This window comes from Coffea arabica, chromosome 8c (genome assembly GCF_036785885.1).
Source record: "Coffea arabica cultivar ET-39 chromosome 8c, Coffea Arabica ET-39 HiFi, whole genome shotgun sequence".
NCBI classification, from domain to species: domain Eukaryota; kingdom Viridiplantae; phylum Streptophyta; class Magnoliopsida; order Gentianales; family Rubiaceae; genus Coffea; species Coffea arabica.
In genome coordinates, this window is record NC_092325.1 from 26,537,341 (window position 1) to 26,553,995 (window position 16,655).

A 16,655-nucleotide genomic window follows, 5' to 3' on the forward strand; every position below is an offset into this window, starting at 1 on the left:
TTTTCTGGATGGTATTTGATAGTACAATCATAGTCTTCCAAAAATTCCATCCATCTATGTTGCCTCAAATTCAGCTCCTTTTGAGAAAACAAGTACTTAAGGTTTTTGTGGTCTTTAAAAATCTCAAATGTTACTCCATACAAATAATGTCTCCATTTCTTCAAAGGAAAGACCACAGCCGCTAACTCCAAATCATGAATCGGGTAATTTCCTTCATGCGGTTTCAATTTCCTAGAGGCATATGCTGTTATTTTGCCATTTTGCATTAAAACACATCCCGGTCCTTCCTTAGAAGCATCTGTGTAAACCACAAAACTATCTTTTCCGTTTGGCAAAGCCAACACAGGTGTCCTTGTTAACCGTCTTTTCAATTTCTGAAAACTTTCCTTACACCTAAAACTCCATATAAACTTTTCATTTTTCTCGATCAATTCAGTCATGGGTCCAGCAATTTTCGAAAAATCTTGGATGAATCTCCGGTAATACCCTGCTAATCCAATAAAACTCCGAATCTCGGAAGGGTTTTCCGATCGTTTTCATTTCGAAATAGCTTTAACTTTAGATGGATCCACTTTAATCCCATCCTTAGAAATTATGTGTCCCAAGAAAGTCATTTCTTTTAACCAAAACTCACACTTGCTAAATTTAGCATACAATTGGTGCTCCCTTAAGGTCTGCAAAACAACCCTCAAGTGTTTCTCATGGTCTTTTACATTCTTAGAATACACCAATATGTCATCAATAAAGACCACCACGAATTGGCTTAGATAAGGTTTAAAGACCCTATGCATTAAATCCATAAAAGCAGCGGGAGCATTCGCTAATCCAAATGGCATCACGGCAAATTCAAAATGCCCATATCTCAAGTTAAAAGCAGTCTTGGGTATGTCCTTCTCCAAAATTCTCAACTGATAATAACCCTGTCTCAAATCCAACTTAGAAAATTCTACATCCCCTTGTAATTGGTCAAACAACTCATCAATGTGGGGCAGTGGGTATTTATTCTTAGTTGTAACATTATTCAAACCTCTATAGTCTATACATAGCCTCAAACTCCCGTCCTTTTTCTTAACAAACAAAACTGTGGCTCCCCACGGAGAATCACTCTCTTTAATAAAACCCCTTTCTAGCAAATCTTGTAGTTGCAATTTCAACTCCTTTAATTTCGCTGGAGCCATTCGATATGGCGTCCTAGAAATAGGGGCTACTCCCGGAGTTACATCGGTCTTAAAGGCTATTTTCCGTTCCGGGGGTAGGGACTCCAATTCTTCAGGAAAAACATCAGGAAAGTCTTTCACTACAGGCATGTCCTCCAAATTCACCTTATCACTAGGGGTGTTAATAAGAAAATCCAAATATCCTTGAACTCCTTTACTTAACAACTTTCTAGCACGAATTCCTGAAATAAGTGCAGACAAAACTAATTTACCCTTTACATCTAGTTTCAGGGTTGCTTCTCCTGGAATACGCAACTCCACAACTTTCGTCCTACAGTTTAGCTGAGCATTATAACAGGCTAACCAATCCATTCCTAAGATTACATCGTATCCCTTAATCATCAATCCCATCAAATCAGCCGATAATTTTCGTTTCCCAATCCAGAATTCACAATCTTGATACACCAAATTAGCAATTAGATTTTGATCCCCAGTAGGCGTTTTGACTTCAAGATCATATGGTAATTTAATTGACTTCAAGTCTATCCCACTCATGAAATTAGGGTTTATGAAAGAATGTGTAGTACCTGGATCAATTAAAACCCTAACTAGACGCTGAAAGATTGGAATCGTACCTTCTACCACCTCAATTGCCTCAGAAACTTGTTGATAATCCAGTGCATAAACCCTGGCCGGTACTTTCGGTCGACTCCCTCCGACACTAGTTTGCTTAGAGGCTGACTTTTCTGGTCTTTGGGTATCACCTCCCGTTTTCATTTTGTTTGGACAGTTCGCAAGTTGATACTCGGTACTACCACAAGCCAGGCACTTTCCAAACTTCCTCCAACAGTCATTTTCAGAATGGTTTGATTTTCCGCAATAACCACACGAAACTTGAGGGGTCACCGCTGAACCACTAGAAGGCGCTCTTCTTGCCTGTGTCAGTCCACTACGACCTCCTCTAGATAAAGATTCTCTCAAAGGTCCAGCAGTCCTTGGTCCTCCCATTCCTTTTCCCATTTTGGAAGGCTGTACACTTTTACTAGCTTGTCCAGAAGCATGGCTAGAAAAGTTTCTCTTTCTACTGTGAAAATCTCTCACTTGAAATCTTGCACTCTCAACCCTTTGTGCCTTCTCTAAAACTTCAGTAAATGTAGAGATTTGGGCTGCAGCCAGGCCCTCTTGTATCTCCACATTAAGTCCCTGAACAAATCGCCTAATCCTTTTCCGCTTATTGGTCACCAATTCAGGAGCGTACTTTGAAAGTTTAGTAAAATTTCCTTCATACTCCGCTATACTAAGAGTTCCCTGTTTCAGTTTAATAAATTCATCCTCCATCTTCTCTTGGATTAAGGGCGGAAGAAACTTTTTATTAAATTCCCTTGTGAAATTTTTTTAAATCCAAGGGGTTTGAGTTCTCTCCCATTTTCCTTTTATCAGATCCCACCAAGCACGGGCTACTCCCTCAAGTTGGAAAACAGCGAAATTCACTCGCCTACCTTCAGTGTAGTCCAAAGCAGCGAATATGTTGGTCATCCTTTCCAACCAATTCTCTGCCACTTCAGGATCAAGTTCGCCAAGAAACTTAGGCGGGTTAAATTTCAAGAACCTCTCTAAGGTTCTATCCTCTCCTCTTTCCTGACCCCCAAATTGGTTGAACGGTCCAGGGTCTTGTCTATCAGCCAAACGCTCTACGATATCAGTCATCCTATTAATGGCAGTAACCACTTTATTACCCTCAATATTTTCCTGACCTTGGATCGATGCAGTTGTCAATCCCTGGTCACCCCTTTGAGGTTGGGCCTGTCTAGTCCCTCGCCCACGACCTCGACCACGGCCTCGACCACCTTTTATTCCTTCCATAACCTAGGCGTGCCTAATGCAAGAAATAAATAAATAAATCATACCGCACATAGTAGAGAGCAGGAACCAGTCAAGAAACATCGGAAATAACAATAATTTACATTAATTAGCATATCAAGTTCATACAATTAGCAAGTCATGGGGTAGTCACAAAAATATAGCACACAGGTGCCACAAGAGTACTTTTAGTCACAGAAGACTAAAGTAAAAGCAAGTGTTTTCAAAAATAAACCACACAGTCATGCAAAATACAATGGTCTCAGCACTTAGCATCACCCCTGCTAATTCAAGCTATACTAGTCAAAAGAGTCAAAAGAGGTCGATCAATCTAAACCTAGTCCGCAGCAGGACTATCAGGAGGAACCTCCTCCTCAGAGTCCTGAGCCACGCCCATCGCCTCATTCACTAGTCTAGTGGCATCAGCTACGATATCGGAAGCCCGACTACGGACCTCCTCCCTCAACCTAGTAAGTTGAGCCCTAGTACTCTGAAGCTCATCACGGATCACTACAGATATGGCCACCTCACCCTCGATCACCTCCTTGAGCTCGGCAATCCGCTCACCCTGAGCGCTAACCATCTGTCTAACCTCGTCCACCTCTGCCTGAAGATCCCTATTAAGATCCACTAGCTGACGACGCTCATCGTCCAGAGCAAGCACAAGGTGGTTCGGGTAAGCAAAGGTAACCCTACACGCACATCGGGGATATCTGTCAGATGGGGAGTAGCGTACTCGAGCTCCACCAGCCAAAACTCGATAGAAGATAGGTTTAGGAGACGCTATATGACCATTTGCATGGCCATTCCCATCAGCTGCCGGAAGTCCATTTCCGTTTTCCATCCCTGCAAAATAATAGCACCTTTCGGGTTAGAAATTTAAATCGCTATCTAATTCGGATGTCGTTTATGCATGCCTAACCCAAGTTTTAGTATGCCCCAAATACCTCTTAAGGTATAACTAAATTATCCGATCTTAGGTTTTTAAGGATAGAGTATCCAATATGCTTCCCAAATAGATCTCTAACCTAGCGCTAACCTAGCGCTCTAATACCAACTGTGACGCCCCCACTTCTCCCTAAGGCGAACCAAAAGGTATCCGCGGGACGCCTGCCTAGATCTCTCCAAGACTCAAGCAATTCCATTTAAATTTATTGCCGGACCACACCATACCATACGAGTTAACAACTTAGATATAATAAATGCAGAAGCGTTCAAGTTCAATAAAAGTCATCCGTTATCCAACCCGCACATCGGGTGTTCAACAACCATCATATATCCCAAATATACATCATACTCCAAAAGTTACATTCGGATTCCAAAACACAACCCAAAAGCCAAGACATAGTCAAAAGTAAAAGAAACCCTAAACAAAAGCGTAGCAGGAAGGTTTCTTCGATACCTGGCTAAGTTCAATCCTGTTAAGGAAAACAAATCTACAGGGTGAGCAAAAACGCTCGTGAGGCCAAGAACACACATGCAAACACATAGTTCAAGTAACAAGCCCAAATAACAATTCAAGTAATAGCTTGCAAGTAATTAATAACGCCAACAAAAATGTAATCAGAAACAATTCAAGGATATGGAAGCTCTCAGGAGCTAAGTTCCACATTTTGCCGATGTCATTCGTATATCTCCCCAAGATGACTCTCCGTCAACCGAGTTGATATTTTCATATCCGTAGTTCACCACTTACTTCTCATCCGTCCACCATACACCGCTTCGGGCCCGCACAACATTTATAAGGCGATACTTCACGAGTATGCCAAGCGAGATCTCTCAATAGATCAAGTTTATCATGTGAATCTCATGGTTCACCGAGGTTCCCGACCAAGCCCATGCCGGCTCGAGTTCCAAGGTCGACCTATGAGTTTTGGCGTCCCCCATGTATCATGTAAGTGTCGAGGAGATTCACTCTAACGACGTATGCAGTCATAGCATACTATGTCATGTATTCAAGCATTTGACAGGTTTAAACATGTATTTCAGGTCATATAAGCCAGACAAAGTATGTCAGGCATGAGTCATTTGTTTCAAATGAGAACGAGTGCGATTAAGTACACGCTCGACTCCATTTTTTTTCAAAACCAAATAGGTTAAGCATGTAATCAGGTAAGTCAAGCATGAATCAAGTCTATAGAGTTCAAGTAGTCATACACTTGACACTCACCAAGTTATACAAGCAAGTAGGTTGGATGGAGGGTTCAAACTTCCACGGTAGGATCCTCTTGGAGGTTCTCGTGCGTGCCTGAACATCGAATAGTAGACAATTACTATAGGTCCCCAAATGGTGAAAAGATTAAACACGAGTAGGGTTCGGAAATATTTTGAAAATTTCGTTTGGGCTTATCTTTGAAGTTGGATTCTCAAAAAGGTGCAGGACTCAAGTAAAAAATCGGATTATTATCCTTAAAATCATTGGTTGGAAACGAGTACGAGCGAAACGATTGCAAAATGAACGATTGAAATCGAAAGTGGGCGGGCCACGTCACAATCCGGCCGGATTGGAGGCAGTGGCTAACATCCCTTTTTTTTCAAATTTCACCACCAATCTGGCCGATAATCCGGCCAGAAACTGGCCGGATTCAAGGCCGGATTATGGTAGAATAGTTCCCGCACGGATTTCCTTTGAAATTTCAGAATTTTCGATTTTTGGTCAAATCTTTGAAAAATCATAACTTCTTTTCTACTAGTCGAAACTTGATAAATTTGGTACTGTTGGAATCGTGTTCCAAAGTACTAAAAATCCTTAGAAGACACTGTTCCATGAATTTAAGTGGAAGGTATTCAAAAATGAGCGTGAAGTTGCTGTTCTAGATTACCAGGATTGAGCCGGGGTTGATTTTTCGCTAACTTTGGAAATTCGGCAGAATTCACTCGTTGCAAACCATCCCTTGAAACTTATAACTAAATTAGAGGTGCAAGTAAGGTTTAGAACAAAACAAGCGGCTCAAGAATCGGAGTTTCGAGCACCAAGATATGGTAGCTCAAAGTTGGGGAAAAATTCAAGACCGTTGAACAATTTTCTAGATTTGGGTTTCCGACTTTGGACCTTTAGTTAAGTGTCGAAACAGACTTGGATTGGTACCAAATTTTGCAGTATAGTACTCCTATATGAAGGGTATTTCTCTATCCAATTTCGTGGAAAAATACCTTCGGAAAGGAAGTTAACCAATCAACCAAAGTTTTGAAATTAGTAAGGCAAAACTGCCTTTAGCTCCCTTTCTCTCCGTTTCCAAACATTCGGCTAAGGAAAAACCTCCAAACATGGTTCATTTGTGCAAGAAAGGTCTAAGGAACATACATGGTACTTTTAGTAGGTGTTTAGCACCAAGAAATGCATTTAGTAAGACCACAACAAGTCTCACATCTAATCTATCCAAATCTAAGAGTTTTCAAAAACAAGGCAGTCGTCGTATTTTGATCATAACTTACTCAATTTAGCTCAGAATTGGAAATGGTTGATAGTGTTGGAAAATACATTCATAGGGCTATAATTTCACAGAAAAAATCATTTTGAATTTCGGTACACAACTAGCTCGAAATCGAGCTTCAAGTCACAGCTTCTGTATTCCATTCCAGTAGAACAGAGAAACAAAACAGCTGAGTTCAGAAGAGTGGTGCGGTTCACACACATGGAACCAGAATGTACATTTTATACCGTTGGAAAGAGGGGGATGTCTAGTTTCAAATGCCACTGACGGCACTTGATTTCGACGTTGGAACACGGAGTTATGGACGAAATACGAATACTGGTCTGGCCATGACGTGAACAGTTTCCAGATTACTAGCTTTGGGAATAAATTCATTTGACCAACCAAAACTCAACATTTTTCAATGAAAATTTTTACACAACCACTACAACATGTAAACAATACAATCAAGCCATTAAATCCTCAAATTTCTGCATTAAAGTGGCCGAACAAAGCAGGGGCAAAATAGTTAGATTTGGCCTTTGCACCCAACGTGAGTTTCCATCAATTTTCCATCAACAAACCACTAATTTAAACACTAATCCAACATTATAACCATCATCAAGCACAAAATCAGCAACAACTCAAGAGTGGGAGTTCATAGAGCCCACTTTTCCAATTTTCCAACATCAACAACAACCCATAAGAAATTAAGAGCTAAAAGATATACTAGAACTTGCAAAAATTGAAGTTAGAAGGCTAAATTAAAACTTACTCTAGTTGATGTCTCTGTCAGAGATTCGGTCCCTCCTTGCTCCTAAGTGAGCCGTGAAAATCCTCCCCTTTTTAGCTAGATGTGAACTCCAAGGCTTAGGCTAAGTAGTGCTAAATTTTGAGAAGATTTGGTGGTGATTTGAGTGAGTTTTGTAGAGGAAATGTTGGAAGTTTTCGGTTGCTCCCTTGCTGACTGCTAGCCGTCCATGGAGCTGGAAGGAATGATATGTTTTGCTGATTCTATTGCGTACAAGGAACGCTGACCGTCTAATATTTTAAGTGCGTAAAAATCAATTGCAACTAGTGCGCCTACGCGCGCGTTTTGTGCTCGATTTCTCTTAAGTTTGTTGCACTAGTGCACTAAACCTCTAGGACACTTACATTCATATAAATATTATTCATTCTTAATTGTCCCAAAATAATGGTCCAAGGTCCCTCAATTAAGCGCGCACGTGAAAACACGTATTTCCAATTTAGGCGCGATAAAATGAAAATTTCGAGAAATTCTTATAACAATCGTACTACCAACTATCACTTGAGTTTTTAAGCCTAAAATTGCCTATTTTAGGACCATTGTATATATCTCAAATTTTTGAGCTTATTGTACTCCCAATTGGCTAAAGTGTTTAGACACGTTTTCACTTTTCACTAAACAATTTTATAAGAAAATAATTTTTTTTGAAACGAGTCACTTTAAAAATATAACGAAACTATAAAACCCTGTACTTAGGTCTAATAAGGTTAGAAAATATTATTCGTGGCAAAAATCCAAATAAATAATTAATTTAGCCAAAATTAGGGATTTTAAAATAATAGAATTTTCGAGTCCTCACACTATTACAAAAAGGGTTAATCACAAAAATTTCTCTTAAAGTTTAACCAATTTTGCACTTCACCCCTTAACGTTAATTTTTCTTCACTTTATCTCTTAAATCATTAGTCAACTCTAATTTTGTATAACAGGTATGCTAAAAAGATATTTACACCCTTAAAGGTTAATTCCAATAAGTTTCCTAAAGGTGTAATGCATTTTGCCCTTTTCCCTCTAATTGCATTTTTCTCTTAATTTGTCTATTTGTTCCTAAAACCACTCAAGACATATAACATTTAACAATATTAATATCCCTAACATAATAATTGATACAAGTCGTAAGAGCTACATGTGCCTTACTTTAAGATCCGCTCATGGTTCGTTGGGATCCAATGAATAGAGTTAAAAACAAGTGCAAGACTTGAGTAGCGACCATAGGGACCGTGGCTTAAGACCCAGTTAAGAGTCACGGATTGGTTATGTTTTATGTTTTCTGATTTTGTGGTTCATGTTCAGTGAGTCATTAGTTAGTGAACTACATAGCTAGATCATATGGGCCAATGTTGAAGCCGCATTAGAGTTAGTTCTTGTTTAGCCAAATTAGGTTTACTTTAGTTAAGTCTTAGTTCTGAGTCTTATAAGTCTATAAAAGGCATCACTTTCGTCCAATTATGAAAAAAGAAGACGATTTATGAAAGTAAATTGAGACTTCATCTTTTTCTTATTCCTTAGTGAACGCCCTTGATACAAAGTGGGTCTTGTTTACTTTGTTCAAGTTTTGACATATCAATTCAAAACCGCGTTGAATTGTGTCGCCTTTTGTCCTTCTAAATAATCTCGAGCTATTCTTAATTGGTTTAGAATCCATCTTTTGTATCCATAACCTGATCAAAATAGATTCTTCCGCTACCCAGTCGAATCGCTTCTTCAAGAGCAGGAGTTTGGAGATTTGAACCAATATCAATAATGAAAATTATTGTCTGTTTATAAATATAGATCTTGTTAAATTTTATATTCATAATACATGTTTTTAGATAGGGGAAAATATTCCACTCATTTTACACAATAAGGGAAAAATAAAAATTATTAGTGAAAAAAAAACTATAAAAATATTATTAAAGATCTATAGATTGTCCTTGTTTGGATTGAAGATAATTTGTAAAATTTTTAAAAATAATACTATAATACTTTTTGTCATTTGATATTTGTGAAATAAAAATGTGATTAAAAAAATAAAAAGATGATTGAGAAGCTTGCTTATGATGCAACAAAAAAATTTTAGAAAAATTTGTAATCCAAAAAACTTTTAGTAGCTTCTAATCATAGTATATTAAAAAAAGACCCCAAAAACTTTGATATCCAAATCAACCATGTTTCTCTCTTTTTTAAAAGTATTACCAATAACAAAATGTATACTTGAATATAAAGAAGGGAAATTTGCCAAATTGGTCCCTAACATTTACCAAAAACACTTTTTTAGTCCTTAACATAAAAAATCAGCCAAAATGATCCTTCACATTTAAATTATGAGCCAATTTGGTCCTATTGCTCGTTTTTGCTCATTTCTCCGGCTAAAAATAGCACCCCCCCTCACGTGATCATATTTTTAGGGGCAAAATCGGAAAACACATTTCATTACCGGTCAAAAGAAGCCATCTTTCCTTCATCTAATCACCGCCGGAGTTTGAATTAGGTACATAGGAGGAGGCTCGGTTCCCCAACCCCAACTCCAACTCCAACTCCAACCCCAGCTGGAAAAGGCCCTTGTCTTTCCTGCCAATACGTCGCCGGAGTTGTCACCGGCGCAACCTGCTCCGCCTGAGGAGCCTGGGGTGGAGGTTTTTGCTGGTAAAACTCATCGACTTTCCTCTTGTACATATCTTGATCATGGCCTGAAATTTGCATCTTCTGCAACTCATGCATCTGTCGTTGAATCTCCGCCGCCGGAGGAACCACGGGCTCGCCTATCACCTGCCGAACCATAACCGTAGGGGCCACCGGCGGAGGATCCTGCAACTTCGCCGGCGTGGGATGACCCTTTTCCTAACCAAACAAAAAATCAGGGCTCCTCGCCGGCTCCTCCACCCCAGAAATCGCCACAGACTGCGGAGAAGAGCCCTCCAAATTCTGATTAATCTGCGCAGCATTCAACGCGTCAACAAACCACTGCCTCTCAGCTTTGGAATCATCCGACTCAAAACTACTCACGGACGGCGGTGGTTTGGCATTCAACGGAAATATAAACAGCCTCAGCCTCGCCGGCTTAGCTAAAGACCGATGAAGACGGTCATATTCAATGAAATGTGTTTTCCGATTTTGCCCCTAAAAATATGACCATGTGAGGGGGGGGTGCTATTTTTAGCCGGAGAAATGAGCAAAAACGAGCAATAGGACCACATTGGCTCACAATTTAAATGTGAAGGACCATTATGGCTGATTTTATATGTAAAGGACTAAAAAAGTGTTTTTGGTAAATGTTAGGGACCAATTTGGCAAATTTCCCTATAAAGAAACTGTCTAGCTATTAAAAAAATGCAATCATATGCACATCTATAAAGAGAAACTGACAATATTCGAGCATTTTTAGACTTTTAATAATAATTTCAATTATTAATTTTCAATAACAATTCTTGTTATTTTATCCTATTATTATGTGAAATTAGCAAGATATTTCTCTCAATCTAAAAAATATTATAATTATGGGATGAAATTTAATTAGGACCATATCTATAAATATAATTATTTTTTCATTACTATGTTAGGGATATTGATTTTTTAGACATTATTTATCTTGGATGTTATAAAATATTGGAGTTGACATTATTTGTCTTAATTGTTATAAAATATTGGAGTTGACTAATGATTTTAATGACAAACAAACAAATTGGTAAAAATGATGTTAGGGGATAAAGTACAACAGGGGATTAGTGGACTTAACTATTAAGGGTATAAATATCTTGTCAACGTTACTATTATACATCGTTAGAGTCAACTAACAATTTAGGAGATGGAGTGAGAAAAATACCATTGGGGAGCAAAGTGCAAAAATATATATACCTTGGGCTTTTTTTAATTAACTCTTACAAAAATACAAAAAAAAAAAAAAAAATTTTTGTCAATCCCTTGCAAAAATAAATTGTCCTGCACAAAAGTGGAGGACAAATTACCAATTATGCCATTTGTCCAAATTAACAACGCCTGAAGGCTAGTAGTCGTTTTTAGCAAAGCACATTTCATTTGTCGAAGCCGCACAAGGGTTTTTCCTTCCTCTGTTTCCTCCTCAGGGTTTTCAGGTATCTTCCATACAAACAAGACAAAGGTTAATCAAAACATGGATTTTCTGGCAAGATTTTGTAATTTATTCTGGTATAGCATGAGTTTATTTTCATGTCCTCTTTCCGTTTCAAAAATTTTAGTGAATTTTAAGTTTCAACAGCCTTTTTCCTTGTGGAGTTTGAAAAAAGTTGCTCCTTTATTGTTTCAGTAGATCTAGCAATTTTTCTAATACTGATGTCTATTCTGATTAATCAGACACTCCTTTTGGATTCTATGTATGTTAGGGTTTGATTGGCAAAACCCAACCCCCTTTTTTGGGGATGTCTGTTTATTATTATATTTTAAATTTTTTGAAGCGCGATATGCCATTGCCATTATTGTAGATTTTGATACTATAGCTAATTTTCTTGAATGGCTTCTTGATTTTCCAGTGTTTTGAAATTCTTCTTCCTTGTCTCTCTCTCTCTCTCTCTCTCTCTGTTTTTTTTTTTGGTTAAATTTGCAGGCTATTGAAGATGTCAAGGGTGTACGTTGGGAATTTAGATCCGCGAGTCACTGAGCGGGAACTTGAAGATGAATTCCGTGTCTTTGGAGTTATAAGGAGGTAAATAATGAACCAAGCACAATTTATATGTTTTGGCGCTATTTATGTGGTCGGTTTTGCATAAGTATTTGACCAGGAATTTTTTTTTATTGCCAATTTTTTGGCTTATGTACTTATCTGAACTTTGGGGTGATGGACTCTTTGTAAAATCTCCTTCCTTTTTTTTTTTTGTTTTGGTTCATCGGAGACTCCAGGCCTTTACAAGGGGAGTGGGTGGAATTTCCCCTTCCTTTGAGAGTATTGTAAAGTTCAATTATCTTTGTTTTTGCTTACCTCATTTGGTTTTCTTGTTTGATAATGTTTTACCCAAAGGAAATTCGGGAGGAAAATACATTTGTAATAGCTGCTAAAACCTTTAGCTAAGGTTTTGTAGATACTTTTTTTTTGGGTTGGGAGGTTTTTAAATGCTTGGACTTTATTTTCATTGGTGATTGCGCATGCTAATATATTGAACAACATATGTGCCAGCACATGATCAGATACAAGTCCTTAGAACATATACCAGATAGCATAGTTTCCATGTTCAATTTCTTCTGGCTGGGATTTTGAAGTTAAATATGTGTTGTTTGTCCACCTCTATTGCAAATATGCTGTGGTTGCTTCACTTGATGATTTTAATCATCTTGGGATGTGAAGATAGATGGGGATAAGACAAATGTCTTCGGTGACCGTGTAGACAAACCTGTTTCCCGAGCGATATAGTATAGAATGCATAGGGAACAAGATACTAAGGTAGAGTGTGGTAATTATTGAAAGAAATGTGAATCACACAATTTCTTTTTGAAGTAGCACTCATTGAAGCATGTATTTGAAATGTCAACAGCAGCTACACCATATTTAGACTGGAATGCTTTTCAATCTGGAGATAGAATATGAGCACATGTTGTGTGTTACAAATTTAACTGGTGTCTTGGTTTGAGTGGGATCATCACATTTGCTTGAAAAGATTTAAAATTTGTGCACTGAAATTTTGGGGCTTATGTTTGTTCCTCATGGTCTATCCTTTAGTCACGTTTAAATGTTGTACTAATTTATGTTGTTCATCAAATTTTAAATGCAGTGTTTGGGTTGCAAGAAGGCCCCCTGGCTATGCATTTATAGATTTTGATGACAGGAGAGATGCACAAGATGCAATTCGTGAACTAGATGGTATGCCTTTTAATCTTCTACGGTGGACCCATTTTCCTTGGTACTTTTGCAATAAGGTCTTCAGTATAATTTTCTGGTTTCTCTAATTGGACCTGATGACGTATTTTCAAACTTTCAGTTTCTCGTCAGGAGCTATGTTTACATTGGTCAAAGCAAATACAAAATATTCTCTTCATGCATGGTTTTTATGTTGCAGTTTCTATTATGATTAAAAGTTCTGTGGCCTTGTTTTACTAGGTAAGAATGGATGGAGAGTTGAACTTTCTCATAATTCTAGAGGTGGAGGAGGTGGTGGACGTGGAGGGGGTCGTGGTCGGTCTGGGGGTTCTGACTTGAAGTGTTACGAGTGTGGTGAGCCTGGTCATTTTGCTCGTGAGTGCCGGCTTCGTGGAGGATCAGGAAGGCGTCGCAGCCGCAGCCCTCCTCCTAGATATCGGAGGAGCCCTAGTTATGGGCGAAGGTGAGATATTGATATGAATTTGTATTAGTACATTTTGTAACATGTGCAGTAGATATGAATGCCGATTTATCTATTTTGTAAAACATGCAGTAGATACATGTACTATGTCTTGCTTGGTGTCTTGTATGTGCTTGAGGCCCTTTATGTGCTTTGCTTGACGAAATATAAGCTGACAGATCAATTATATTTTAGTAGCATCTTGAGAAAAGAGGAAAAGCTAGGGAAACAATGCAGTGGTTGCAAGACATGGGGTTCATCTGCATTCATGATTGACTTCATCTTCTTCTCTTGCTATTATTTCTAATGCTTTTTGAGGGTTCAAGCAGGAGTTACAGTCCTCGTGCGCGATCCCCTAGGCGCCGCAGTTTGTCTCCTCGTGGTCGCAGCTACAGCAGGTCACCTTATCGTGGGCGAGATGAGGTGCCTTATGCTAATGGGTAAAGTTCTCTCCATAGCTTGCAATCTGTTTCTTTTGGGTTCCTAGTATTTAATATACTTATTGCTTCATTAGGCTTGTATTTGATGCGTGGAGTTTGTCTGAATAAAAGTATAATTAGAAGGTAAATGTAGGAGAGGATATTTATTGCCAAGTGGGGAGGAAATAAGATAGCAAGTTCTATTATCATCATGAATTTAGATGTTTCTAGTTCATTCATTGGTTGTTACACATCACTTGTAATCTCTATTTTCATGAATAAGTATGCTCTCATACTGATGATGTTATGTTCCAATGTGGAGCCATATATTAATATGATGTTGAAAGTCTGGGGATCTGATTGCATGAATATTCAGAAAACCCCAGCAATAATTAGCTTGAAGATAGTGTCACATCTTTAGGATGCTTCTTAATTTCAGGCTATGATGAATAGATCAGAACAGTGGGTATTATTACATCGTTCTCACTTCTTGCTATTCCTATTGTGCAGAAATGGTCTCAGAGATCGTCGCAGAAGCAGGAGCTGAGTGTAGAAAATTCTGTATTTGACTCAATCCGGAAGTTTTTGCAATAGTGTGTTTAATATGCATGGAATTAGTTACAACTCTGTAATCGGGGTGACGTCCTCGGCTTCAACTCGTGGATTTGGTTAAGTTTCTTTCGTACTTCAGTATCAAGTTGGTTAGTTTTCCTTCCCTTAATCCTTCTCTGGCTTTTGCCTTAGAACAAATAGATCTAGTATCTTAGTGGCATTTGGATTCTATGTTTGCTGATATAGTTTGTGAAAAGTAAAGAGTTCAAGTGAACGCTGCTAAAAATTTATGCTTTTTGTTTCTGTATCGAGGTGTCTACGTGGTTCTGCTTCATTGGTTTTCTGCTTCTACACTCCCTGTTGGTTTCCTTCTTCACTGCCCTGCTGTGGGATCTCCAATTTGAATGATTGTGGATCCCAACTGGCTGCGTTGCTAGATGCTTCTGTTTCATTGATTCTGCGGCTATGACGCCTCACCTCACTTGTAGTGGTAGATCTTTATATTCTTTTATGACAAGCGGCATCAAATACTTTTGGCAGGTAATCTGTTCAAGAAAAGATGGGGTCTTTTTTCTGAACTAATATTAAAATATTATCTTAATTGGGTTTATAGGCTTTTCGAGTAACACCTAAGTTTGAATCATGAAATATGATATCCATGTAGAAAACAGCCCCCTTTAGCTAACTAAATAGAGCCTGAATTAGTTCTCTTTTTACCTGCTAATTTTTTTTTTAATATTCATTTTTTTTTTGGGGCTCTGCAGCTGTCTAGCTAGTTTGTTATCCTAACTAACTGCAGGAAAAACAAATTAGCTTGTTTACTTGTTACTGCAAGCTTTCACTTTTTTGTGATAAGATCAGATTACCCTCCTTGACCCCCCTTCAGCCAAACTTTGAGCACCTAAATCTTTTGATGAGAAGGCCTTTCTTGAAATGGTCATGTTTTTGTTTCAGTTAAACATTGGAGTTTACTTGAAACTGCCTTCTGGACACTGGTCCAAATATTTCATCCAAGAATTATTAGATTTTCCTTCAAAATTATCATGCTTTGTATTAGTAGTTGTGGTGGATGAATTTTTATATAAAGGTATTGTTGAACTTCTAAGAAAGGGGCATAGATATAGAGGACCAGCGCTTTTGTCGGGGTTGTTTGAGATGATTTGCTCGACTCTGCCGAGATCTCAGTGTCTTGATTGAGGTTGTCGCTTCAGATAGGACCATCTGTGGTTGATCATCTGTCATTCATCCAGCTTTTTATTTTACGGTTGGCATCCAACTTCGGTTTTGTAACTCAAATTGTTGCTGTTGGCATTGTAATCTTCTCTTCCAGTTTCTGAAAGCTCAAGCCATCGAGAATAACTTTACCAGCTTCTTGCGTTACATTTGCTGTAGATGTTTTGGCTAAGAGATTTCCTTGTCTTGGAAGCAGTTTCTGATTCTTTGTGCTCTGAATGATTTGTGCTAGTTCAGTTTTTAATTCTCACCTGAATGAACAATGACTACACATTAAGAGTTCAGAATTAGGATTGATTTTGGGGAAGATGACCAACATTTACTAGATAGGGTAGTGGTGCACAGTTTTGCACATTGGTACATCAAAGTTGTTTAAATTGCGTGGTAAATCACTCAAATAATTTATATTCCAGTTAACCAAGTCGTGTATATATCTATGTTTTGGAACTTGGATCAGGTAATGATTCAGTGGAAACACTAAACTCAGGCATCGGCGGTCAATGGGTTTGATTGGTTGGGTTGGGAGTGAAATAGGATGACATCATAAATACGTTATAAATATATATTAATGATATGTAATCAAAATGATGTATAAAAATTCCTCTTAGATTGGTGGTACAACTCTGTATACATGTTAGATGAGTTTAGATTGAGTCCAAAAGGGGTCTACTTGAAAATTTTTTAAAGTTATAACTAAAAATAAAATTTAGAAAATATAATAGGCTAATTTTGCACTTTGTTAAAATAATAAGGATCAAAATAAAATTATGAAAAGTTTTAGGATACTCTAGGCAAATAAATGCTAAGCCTAGTCCGTGCTCCTTGTTTCTTATTATGCAGCCGTCAGTTCCTTTATTTTTTTTTTTTTCTCTTTTCTCCGTTTCTTCTTCGTTGTTTCTTATTTGTTTCTCCTCGTTTTTTCAAGGGAAAATTTCAGAAATCTCCCTTGA

At 38.1% G+C, this 16,655-nt stretch overlaps 1 protein-coding gene across 3 annotated transcripts; it reads left to right on the forward strand.

Moving 5' to 3' along the window:
* Positions 1-11,164: 11,164 nt before the first annotated feature.
* LOC113706934 (serine/arginine-rich splicing factor RSZ22A) lies at positions 11,165-15,920 on the forward strand. Of its 3 annotated transcripts, XR_011820487.1 has the most exons (7): positions 11,273-11,381; positions 11,797-11,895; positions 12,956-13,044; positions 13,282-13,504; positions 13,831-13,941; positions 14,431-14,621; positions 14,785-15,920. XR_011820487.1 is itself a non-coding variant. In XM_027229014.2 (6 exons), the coding sequence occupies exons 2-6, from the start codon at positions 11,807-11,809 to the stop codon at positions 14,465-14,467; spliced, it is 549 nt and encodes a 182-aa protein (XP_027084815.1). In that variant the 5' UTR covers positions 11,165-11,308; positions 11,797-11,806; the 3' UTR covers positions 14,468-14,779. The 3 variants fall into 3 exon arrangements, 2 of the variants coding, with proteins under 2 accessions (XP_027084815.1, XP_071919436.1); XM_027229014.2 differs by lacking the exon at positions 14,785-15,920 and having other exon boundaries at positions 11,165-11,308; positions 14,431-14,779; XM_072063335.1 differs by lacking the exon at positions 14,785-15,920 and having other exon boundaries at positions 11,322-11,381; positions 14,431-14,779.
* Positions 15,921-16,655: the final 735 nt, after the last annotated feature.

What these genes read in the sequence shown, in the direction of transcription:
- LOC113706934 (XM_072063335.1), top strand. Translation starts at nt 11,347, where the DNA reads ATGGATTTTCTGGCAAGATTTTGTAATTTATTCTG. An exon ending in AGATTTTGTAATTTATTCTG is followed by an intron (nt 11,382 to 11,796) that starts GTATAGCATGAG and finishes TTAAATTTGCAG; the next exon opens with GCTATTGAAGATGTCAAGGG. An exon ending in GAGGTGCCTTATGCTAATGG is followed by an intron (nt 13,942 to 14,430) that starts GTAAAGTTCTCT and finishes CCTATTGTGCAG; the next exon opens with AAATGGTCTCAGAGATCGTC.